General features: G+C 57.2%; 3 protein-coding genes and 1 non-coding gene across 4 annotated transcripts; 2 read left to right on the forward strand and 2 right to left on the reverse strand.

Moving 5' to 3' along the window:
• Nucleotides 1-837: 837 nt before the first annotated feature.
• On the forward strand, nt 838-3267 carry SETTUDRAFT_88387 (uncharacterized protein; the record flags this gene model as incomplete). The annotated part of the gene is made up of 3 exons (XM_008027648.1): nt 838-948; nt 998-2173; nt 2221-3267. The coding sequence occupies 3 exons, from the start codon at nt 838-840 to the stop codon at nt 3265-3267; spliced, it is 2334 nt and encodes a 777-aa protein (XP_008025839.1).
• Nucleotides 3268-6342: 3075 nt separating this feature from the next.
• SETTUDRAFT_89176 (uncharacterized protein) lies at nt 6343-7623 on the forward strand (the record flags this gene model as incomplete). The annotated part of the gene is made up of 1 exon (XM_008027649.1): nt 6343-7623. The coding sequence occupies one exon, from the start codon at nt 6343-6345 to the stop codon at nt 7621-7623; it is 1281 nt and encodes a 426-aa protein (XP_008025840.1).
• A 929-nt stretch (nt 7624-8552) lies between these two features.
• SETTUDRAFT_163365 (uncharacterized protein) lies at nt 8553-8956 on the reverse strand (the record flags this gene model as incomplete). Its single annotated transcript, XM_008027650.1, has 1 exon — nt 8553-8956. A coding segment is annotated over one exon (150 nt), but the record flags the coding sequence as incomplete, so codon positions are not given.
• Nucleotides 8957-10400: 1444 nt separating this feature from the next.
• SETTUDRAFT_t15 lies at nt 10401-10485 on the reverse strand. The gene has a single exon. It is a non-coding gene; the product is annotated as a tRNA-Arg (tRNA).
• Nucleotides 10486-10848: the final 363 nt, after the last annotated feature.

Genomic DNA, 10848 nt, shown 5'->3' on the forward strand with positions numbered 1-10848 from the left:
GACGGCACGCGTGCGGCGGTGCAGGCCGACAACAAGCAATAAAGGGGACCGTGTTTGGCCAGCGGGCGGCCAGGTCGAGCGGCCAAGGTGTGTAAGGGTGTGTCAGGGCGCGAGGGACGAACAGCGGGCGTGTGTGTTGGCGGAGGGTTTGCCATGCGTCGACGGCATTGGCATGGCGGTTTCGGCATGCGGGCGGCAATGGTCGTCGCAGCTGCACGCCCTGGCAGGCGATGGCGAGATGACGCCCACTAGGAATGCAAATGCACGCCATACAGGCATGCTGACATGCAGAGTGCCGGCATCATCCATGGCCGACGCTCGACTGCGGCGGCACCCCGCCGTGAGTGGCGGCGGCGTGTGGTGTGGTGAAACTGGCGTTCCCATCGACGCAGCGCGGGCCGTTGCCCCTCGCAACCGACGCTCCAAAGGGCCCGGGGGGCGGCAACCACTATGACCACCGAGTCGCTTGCACCTGGATCTACAGCCCGACTCAAACACTTGCATCACGGCCGCTTTCTGTGTGCATCCGCCTCTTCAAGAAGTCCTGCCCGCCCCGCTTCTGCTGGCACATCCACACGACGCTGAGCCTGCGTGTGAGCGCCCGTCGGACAGCGTTGCGCGCTTCGGCGTCATTACCCTCGTTTGCCTGCACGCAATCTCCCTGCAACACCGCGCCCGTCTCCTCGCCTCTCCCCCACCCGCGCTATCCACTCCTACACCGCATCTGCGACACGCTTCAAGACACGCTCCCACACACGCTCCCACGCTCCCGCGCCCCTCGGCTAGCCACCCTTTGTATGCGCCTGTGAACGCTGCGTTCGCGGGGCTGCACACACCATGGATACGAGCTATCTCGCCCAGCAGGTCACAACCATCATCGGCCAGCTGCATGGCCTGTTCGACGACATTGGCGTCCCCAGCCATGAGCGGGACGAGCGCGAGGCAGAGGTGTGTAGAGGCAACGTGCGTGCCTGGTGCGACTGCTGACCCTGTGTAGCTTTTTTCCGCCCTGTCTGAAACACTCCACAACCAATTGCGCCAGGTGACCGACGAAAAGCACGCCATGGCCGAAGAGGCGCATCGCCTGCTCACGACAATCCGCCAGATGGAGGCCTCGCTCGACGACAACAAGTCGAATCCGAATTACGAAGACGACGACCATGACAGCGCCATCACCTTCCCCCTGACGCGCTGCCTGCAGAACCTCAAGGAAAAGTACAACTCGGTCAGCAAGCGACACCAGGAGCGCTTCGAGCAGGTCAGGAAACTGGCAGAGGCTCTCGAGTCGTATGCGTCGCATCTCGAGCCCTCGTTTGTCCAAGTCAAGCTCCCGCCCACCGCGCCCAATGCGACCGTCTCGCCCACGTTCGACATATCCCCGGCCTACGTCAACCAGCTGGACCACGAGTTTACACGCATATACGAAGAGTACACACGGCGCATCAACACCGTGCAGGTGCTCTGTCAGGAAATCATTCAGCTCTGGGCCGAGCTAGGGACACCACAGGCGCAGACCGATAGCGCCGTTGTCAAGTACCATCGCGACGCACCCGAGCAACTGGGTCTGCACAAGGAGGACCTTGCGCAACTGCAGGCCAAGAAGGAGCGCTTGGTCGAGGAGAAGCGCGGGCGGGAACGACGGCTAGGGCAGTTGCGCACAACCATTGAGGAGTTGTGGGATCGTCTGGGTGTCGAGGAGCGCGAGCGCAAGCAGTTTCTGAACAGCAACCGCGGATGTGGCCTGCGCACCATCAACGAGTACGAGGACGAGCTGGCGAGGTTGAATGAGCTCAAGCGCCAGAACCTACACCTGTTTGTCGAGGAGGCGCGGTGCCAGCTCCAGGACCTCTGGGATGCCCTGTACTTCTCCGAGGAAGAGATGCTCGACTTTACGCCCGCCTTCTCCGATGTCTGCAGCGACGCGCTCCTCGCTGCACACGAAGCGGAAATCGCCCGCCTCGAAGCACTCCGGGAACAGCGACTGCCCATCCTCCAGAAGATTGACCGCCACCGGGAACTCATCAAGGAGCGCGACGAACTGCAGCAGTCGAGTCAAGATGCCACACGTCTCATGGCTCGCGGGAACAAGGGGGAGAGGCGCGACCCAGGCAAGCTTCTGCGCGAAGAGAAGATGCGGAAGCGCATCGCAAAGGAGCTGCCCAAAGTTGAAAGTGTAAGTGCATCATGGTCTTGAGAGAAGGCAAGCTAACGCCATGGCAGGAGTTGAAGAGCGTCCTCGAAAACTGGGAAGACGAGTATGGTCGACCATTCCAGGTCCACGGCAAACGATACCTTGACGAGCTGTATGCCTCTGCTGCCAAGGCTGCGCCGCCCCGCGCAAAGACACCCTCCAACACGGGCATGCCAAGCAAGTCGGCGACCGTGTCAAGGTCGACAGCTCCCAGCCGTGCTGGCACGATTCGTGGAGGCGCACCGCCCACGCGTTCAAAGACGCCTGTGTCGAATTACGGCGCAAGTGTCTCACGGCATACACTTTCCAGCTCTGTTTCGTCCGTTTTTAGTGCGTCGACATCGACAACAGCGTCAGCGTCGACGTCGACGTCGATATCCACTGCGGCTCAAAAGAGCCCTTCCAAGATACCTTCGCGCACACAACTAGGCGGCACACAGGGCAGGAACTCGCCTGAACGCCGAATGCAGCCGCCTGCACGAGAGGATGCGGCGACGATGCGGAGAAAGGCGCCGCCCATGGCACCTCCACCACGGATGAAGGATCTCTTTATACCGCCGGAGCCATCGCCCGTGGAGACGCCCATGAACCGCTTCGCCTTCAACCGTGGAGAGCGCAGCGAGAGCATTGTGCGCAACGTAGCACCCGAGGACCCCTATGACGATCGACCATCTTACGTAAGGCACAGCCAAACGATGAGCGCAGGCTACATTCCCGCGTACCCTACACCGTCGGTGTCGTCGGGCAGCAGCCGGCAAATCTCGCAAGCGTCGTCGACAGGGACGGCAGCGACGGGGGTGACGATGCAGTCCGGGTCTGAGAACTGGGAGACGTTCAGCGAACAGTCGGACGATGCACCGGAAGAAGAGGTCGACTTCCATCAGTACAAGCGGCAGATGAAGCGGTACACGCCCGAAGGCGGACATGCATCTAGCCCGCGGCCCGTCCAAGGCAAGAAGATTCGCGGTATCCGCAACGTAGGCGGAAGCGGGTCTATAAGCGAGCACGAGGGCAGCCTGGTACCCGTGGTTGAAGGGTCTGACGCAGGTTGGACTGACGACGGCGACGGGTACTGAGAAGGGTGCCGGCTGCTTTGCATGTCCACTCGGACGCTTTCCACGAGCCATGTCGACGACGACTGCATGCTTTTTTTTACGGCGAAGTGACGACCAAAAAAACCGCCTAGGACCGCTCAACTCCCGCGTTTTCCCCGTTATCCCATCTTGGATTTTTTTTCTCTCTTCTTCTTTTTCATCTAATTCTTGACAATGCGCGTTTAGCCTGGTGGTGTTGGGTAGGTAGTGGTTGCATATTTTTTCCCACCCCCTTTCCCCGTTTAGCCCGGTTTCAGGGCAGGAGGAGTGAAAATTTTCAGTCGGACTCATGGCCTTCTTTTTGAAGGGTAGGCGGGTGAGTGGTTGGGAGATTCGCCACGTACCTACAACGTGGGCAAGGGGGGTGGGCTGGGGGCTGCAGGTCAGATGGCTAGTGTACAACCAAGTTTGTTGGTTTTGGGTGGGCGGGCAGCTGCTCTCATGCAACGATGCCCTCTTCTTCTTTTTTTGCTCTCGCTTGAGGAGCGAAGGCGGGCCCCTGGCTCTTTTCATTTCTTTGGCATTATATTTTGCTTGGTCTGGGTTGAGCGGCAGAAGTGCGGCGCACCGGCGTTTGGATTGGGCCTAGTTGTGTATGCGCGTTAGGCGCTTCACTTTTTTTGTGGACTCGTTGTGTGTATTGTTTGTAATGTGCATGTGCCGATGCCTAGTGTGTGAGTGAGAGAGAGAGAGCAAAGGAGAGAGCAAAAGCGTGGAGCATGGCGTATTGTAGCGTAGTTGCATAGTTGTAGAGGCAGACGTGTACTGTTAGAATTGATCAGAATGGAGAAGCGTGCTTGAAAAAAAAAGAAAAGAACAGGACAGATGATGGTGATTGCTAAGGCGCGTACAAGCAACTAGTTGCACGGATGGTTCACGGCATGAGCCGCGGCACGGCGAGTGTGTCGAGAGAGGGCTTTGGAAGGAGCAAGGAGCGGCAGGCTTGTAGTGTAATATGTAGGTGGGCGCATGAGGAAGGCGCACATCGGAGGAGAGGGATTGAAGCGGCATAGATGTCGATGTGAGGTTGGGGCAGGGCGGTCGTTGGTTGCTTCCTTCCTGGAGTGGTTGCCCCTTCCTAGTTGGGGCTCCGCGGGCCTCCCGCGACGGGCCTTCCTGTTTAGCACAAGGGACGGGGTTAGGCTGGATGGAGCAGGTGCGATGCGGTCATACCGTTGGCACCGGCATACATGGACATAGATGTATGTAGATGGAGATGAAGAAGAAAAAGGGTCACGTCAGTGTCGTCGGGGGTGAGCTGCGAACACGTGCTTGGTTGCTGGAAACGGGAACGGCGGTACCGGTACTACTTACACCTAGTACGTAGTATACTTGGATGCTGGGGAGCCGGATTCGCGAGCAGCAGCCATGACGTTGCCCAAGCAAGGCGAGGCCGGCTATCGACGAGCCTGGACTGAAAATAGACTTTTCCTCGTCGCTCGTCGCATCGGCCATGCACCCCACAGCGCGCAAAGGGCACACGCACACGCACACACACGCACACACACGCACACACACGCACACACACGCACACACACGCACACACACGCACACACACACGCACACATGCACACACTCACACACGACGGGCAGCTAGCGTAGTCGGGGCAGATATGGGAGAGATAAGCATGGCGACTGTGACAGGCCCGGAGCCGGCTGCAACCCCCCCAGGCCTACCACACCGGACAGGCTGCAGCCACGTACTACTAGATAGACCCAAGGGCCATGCGGGCGTGCTAAGCTGCGCGCCGTGGCTTGCGGACGTGTTGTGGCCATGACTCCTTGGGCGGACATGGATGCATCCACGGCCATGGGAGTGCGTATGTGTGTGTATGTGTGTGGCGGAGAGCGAGGGGGGGTGGGGGGGTGTGGGTGTGGGCGCACCAGCTGACGCTGTCTGGTGGTGGTGGTGGTGGTGGCAGGCCAGCTGGAAGGGCGCCTTCAGCGTTCGCGGGCTTCCAGAAGGCAGCCAAGGGCCGTGGGGCGACAGGGCTGACGGCGGGCGGAGGTGGCGGCTGGGTGCGAGGGGGGGAAAGGCCAGGGGTTGCTGGCAGGCGATCGTCGTCTGCATCGTGTCGCGCATGCGGACCACCCACCCAACCGGGGGGCTTGCACAACTGGCAACTGGCAACTGGCAACTGGCAACGGGCAATGGGGTCCCCTGGCCACAGCGAGAACACATGCAGATGCGATATGCGTGTGCATGTGCCGTGTCCTTCACTCTCATGCACACACAACGAGAGCCTCTGGGCGCCCACCGTTGCACTTGCACTTGCACTTGCACTTGGCGGTCGTGTGCCCTCTGCCGCCCGCCGCCCGCCGCCTCTGATAGGCAGCCGCTCCCACGCGACTGCCCTCTTACTTATCGCCGCCCACACACTTGCTCACTCTCACACTCGCTCACACACTCCCACACTCCCACACTCCCCCCCCCCGGCTTCGTCATCGGGCCCTCCCTTATCACCGTTAACATCGGTCCGCCCTCGAGCCATCTGTTATACTACTGCATCACCCCCCCTCCACTTCCACCTACGCCCAGCACCTCCTCCTCCTCCTCCTCTTACTTACCCTTCCGCCCTCCCCCCCCCCATCAACCGCTCCCGCTGCCTCTGCAACTCACTCCCGTCCGCTTCCATTAAGTGCGTCGGCGACTCTCGGCACGCGCCAACCCTGCACTCTGATGTTGCTCGCGACTTGCCCTTGCAGGACCCGCCCAATCGCCTACCAGCAATAACGTAAAGAAATCCAGCGGCCGCACGTCACTCGCAGCCTAGCCCCAGCTCCCTCCCGTACCTGGATTTGGCTGGCGCCCTGTTAGTTAGTCACGGGGAAAACGCCTTCAGGGCTCACGCTACGCTGCTTGCCATCGTCATGTATTCGCCAAGGTCCTTTCCTTATCTGCACCACTCTCCACCCTCGCACCGCTCTTCGACTTCATCGTCCGACAGCATGCGAACACGCATGCGCTCCAGTCCCTCGCCACGAAGTACCAGGCCCGCCACGGTAGACACGCCCACACACCACCCCATGAATAACCACGCTACCTCTTCCTCGGCCATGTCCAAGCCCGTTGGCATCCCTCCACGCACCCCCATCAAGTCGTCTTCCTCGACACAGACAGCCAGGATGAGACCCGACCACAGAAGCAGATCGGCACGCTCGTCACAGAGCCATGATGCCAGGGCTCTGCCGCCCGCCGTTGCTGCCTTGCTCGCCGTCACAGCCATTCCCAAGATGCCTGCTCGCCGCCGGCTGCGCTCCACCATGGACAGGCGCATATCCATGGATGAGCTGATACAGGAGTGGAAGCAGGAGGACCCAGACACGCCGCCCTCGCTCTCGGGCTCTCCCATGGACCTGCTGCTCGGTCGCGTCGACGAGTCGGACGACGAGTACAGCAGCATCACAAGCGGCGATCACGAAAAGGGCTCCTACCTGACGTCGAGGTCCATTTCCAGCGACTCCATCTCCTCCACGCTGCCGCCCTCGCTCGACTACGAGAATCCCTCGTACGCATCCCATTGGGACAACATCAGCACACCCGAGTCAATTGGCCGAAAGTCGCTGCCCGAACGCAAGGAAAAGATTGTCTCGTCCCCGCCCAAGGAAGACTGCATTCTCGACCACCCGCTGCTTCACTACGGACCCGACGAGTGCGAGGACATCATCGCCGCCGCCGACATGAACGACACGACGCCGCCGCCGCCGCCTCCAACGGAGCGATTCCGATCGTTCAAATCTAACCTCACAGCATCCCTGCAAGCACTCAAATCCGCGGCCAAATCCTTCTCCAACTTTACAGCCCCCAGCGTACCCCCGGACGACTTTCTCACGCGATCACTCTTATCGCCTAGGTTCACGAGCGAGATGCGCCCGAAGCACCTCGAAGGCCTGCCCTCGCCCGAATTGCGACGCTATCTCAACCCGCAGCCCGCGCCCATTTCACCCACCGAGTTGACCATGCATCTCCACGACTCCTTCGCGCTGGATACCGACGTCGACCCCCACGCGCCTATGATTCAAATGCAGACGTATGAGCGTCGCGGTAGGGGACAAAAGTCGCGCCGTAGTCGCACCGCGGATCCGTTTTCCGAAGCCGGACGGGTCCTGTCCAATGACGCACCTGCCGTTCGCCAGCGCGAGCCTCGCGAGAACAGCGACTTTCTACGTGTCATTGTCCTGGAAATGAACATGCGCCGCGTCGGCAAGCTCGACACAAAGGCTGTCGGAAAGGCTCGTATTTGGCTCCCACCGCGCAAGCCGGCCTCCAACAGGCCCCCGCCTCAGGATACGGAAAGCCGCGTCCCGCTCCGATGGACTCCAGTCACGGCACCTTGAAGCAACTCGTATCAAACAAAGTCTAACAGGGTGGCTGCAGTAACATGGAATGGCTTGCCGTTGGGCACACACGCTGCACGCAGCCCAAAGCGTGTACCGTCGCTACGTTCATACGACAAGTCGACCCGAGCCCTGCACGTTGCAAGGCGTCCCCACCTACGTGGCGCGCGTCGCCTGCGGCCACTCGATCCTGCGTCATTGGACGACATGGAGCCCTGTAGACGATCCCGGATTCAGTTTCTCCGAAGATCGCATGACTGGCCGTAGCCTGGCGCCACGGATCTAGCGGGTCCGCCGTCCAGCAAAATTGCTCGTCTCGGTATAGGCACAACTGTCTCCACGATGCTGGGATTGTTTTTGCGCCCCGCTTACGATGCTTCATGGCATACCAAGCTCATACAAACTTTAAGAGATGGGAAAGCAGGTTTGTCGACCGAGTCGCGGGGGTGTGTGAACTAGCGCTATGGGCACGTGACACGGGTTTTTGTCGGACCCGGCATCGTTTTTTTTAACCCAGTGGGGGAAATATAGCCCCTGGCCGCGCGCGCACAAAGGCCAACAGCCAACCGCTATGCGCTAGATGCAAACTTCCTGGGGGATTGTCCCTTACAACGCATGTCCCCTCGGCTTCGCAGCAAAAACGAGGGTCCCGCCGAGCCCCAATACGCCGGGTCTCGCCGACGCCGCTTGGCCAGAGAGTGGGGGGAGCGTACACATTTGCTTGGAACAAGCTCTTTTCCTGCTACCAGAAATTCTAATGGGGGTTTATACCCATTGAGCCTGGAGCACGGGTCCAAGGGTCCTTCGAGCAACAAGCAAACGCCGAGGCAATACCTTTTACGACACGTTTCTTTTTTTTTCTTCATATTTTTTTTTCTAAATTATATCCACTTTGTAACGTGGGATTTTTTTCTCTCTTCTCATTTCGTCTTGCATTGTGTGTGCGTCTTAGCGAGAGAGTGGGGGTTGGGACGGCTTTATTTTGTTGCGTCTTACTCTTTGTTGTTGTTTTTTTTTCTTTCTCTTTGATCCTTCTCGGTGTTCGGGGCATAAGCATGGGGAAGAAAGCGGGCGTTTCGTGTGAGTGTGTGTGCGTCGACGGTCAAGCGCTGACCGCTTTTTTGGACTAAGTACTGGACATTTCCTGCATGTTTTGTTGGGGGGGGTCAGGGCCAAGCAATTTGTGAGCAGAAAAGCATGGCGCGCCGTCTACCTCGTCCTTTTTCTTTGCCTTTGTTCCCTGCATTTGCATTTTCCTGCGTCGTGGCCTCCTTGCGCATGCTGGGCACGTGGGCTGCTTATGTTTTTTTGTTATTCCCTATCTCTCTCTCTTATCTTTTCTCCAGCGCAGTCGTGTTTTTTTTTTACCCTTCCGGGCCCAACGACTGAGTTATACACACTAGAATAGCGCGCTGCAGAGCGGTCGTCGGTCAGTCGGTCGGGGGGGGGGGTCGGTCACATTTCCAGCACCCATGTATATCCGGAAGAAGACGAAGATGATGAAGAAGAGTTTCTGGAAACCAACAGGCGCGAGCCTACTTGTATGTAGCCACAACAACAACAATATCAACATCAACATGAACAATTGCAATGGCTACTAGTTGCCGTGAGACCGTTCTTCTCACCACCGTGACCCTCACACCACTCGTCTCGTATACATTTCACACACACATTACCAAACTCGCCTTCCATCGCATCGCATCGCATCGCATCGCACGGTTCGCGCTTTCCCGCTTAAAGCCTCCCGCTTCACGCTTACCTACTTAGCTATACACAGCCGGTCGGTCGGCCGGCTGTACATACCATCACGAGCACGAGACCACACATACCCACCCACTATACATACATACATACATACTACATACATACACGTGCTTACCCTACATATGTACCTCCGCGCTTACCCTACATACATACATACATACATACATACATACATACATACATACATACATACATACATACATACATACATACACACGTGCATATCTATATACAGTCTTCCCTTGTATAAAACGAGCTGCGCCTAAGATATATCCCCACCAGCTAGCTAGCTAGCTATGTAGCTATGTAGCTAGTCGCATCGAGGTACTTCGCACACCCTCTAGTCGCAGTCTTAGTCCTAGTACCAGTCGCAGTCCTAGTCCTAGTCCTAGTCCTAGTACCAGTGTAACCTGTACAAGTCCAAGCGTGGCTCTTTTTTTTCTTCTTTTTTTTTCGCTTTGCTTTGCTGTTACTACTACTAGTACTACCGCTACTACTACTACTACTACTACTACTACTACTACTACTACTACTACTACTACTACTACTGCAGCAGCAGCAGCAGCAGCATACCAACAAACAAGTAAATATCAAGCAACTGTGCTTATCGCGGCGGCGGCGGCGGCGGTGCAAATATATACAACAAACAGTTGAACAATGCAACGTGGATATATATAATATAGCGCGTCAAATGGTACGCGGTCGGGTGTACTGGGAAGAATTCAAGTACGTAGTTAGTCGGCTGCTGGGTGTAACCGGCAGATCGAATAAAATAAACCGGCGACTTTTTTTTCCACATGCGATAAGTAGATGTGTACATGCGCATTTGCTTCCACGGTAGATAATATACCAAACAGATGAACAATGATTATACTAGGCGAGAGAATGGAATGCATGCGCAAGAATAAATTTTTTTTAAAAAGCAGAAGAAGAGAAATAGGAAGTACACCGCACACACACTGGACCCGCTCAACAATAGCACTACATGCATCGAGCAACCGAAGCAAAAAAAGTGACCTAACCAGGGGTCGAACCTGGAATCTCTTGATTAGACTTGGGAAATCGTAGTCAAGCGCCTTGCCATTGGGCCATTAGGCCTTTTGATGGGTGTTTCTCTCATTTTGCTCTTAATATCCGCTATTTTTGTGCTATCCCTCGCAGCAGAAGCAGCAGCTAAAACACGTCGAAAGTGACACTTGGATCTGCGCGACTGATGCGCGAAAAATGCCCTCGTTGCAGAGTTTTTCCTGGGGCGGGGGAAGGGAGTCACGGATTTACGTTGGTTGGTTGGTTGGTTGGATGGTTTGTTGTAGCGCAACACGTACACGCGCACGCGCACCCCCAGAGCGAGAGAGAGAGAGAGTTACGCGTGAGTGTACATGGGTATTAGCAGGCATACGCGCGTAAGAAGAAAAAAAGAAAAAAAAAGGGTAAAAGCGAGAAAGAAAAAAAGGGTTAATG

Source organism: Exserohilum turcica (genome assembly GCF_000359705.1).
Source record: "Exserohilum turcica Et28A unplaced genomic scaffold SETTUscaffold_2, whole genome shotgun sequence".
In the NCBI taxonomy this organism is placed as follows: domain Eukaryota; kingdom Fungi; phylum Ascomycota; class Dothideomycetes; order Pleosporales; family Pleosporaceae; genus Exserohilum; species Exserohilum turcicum.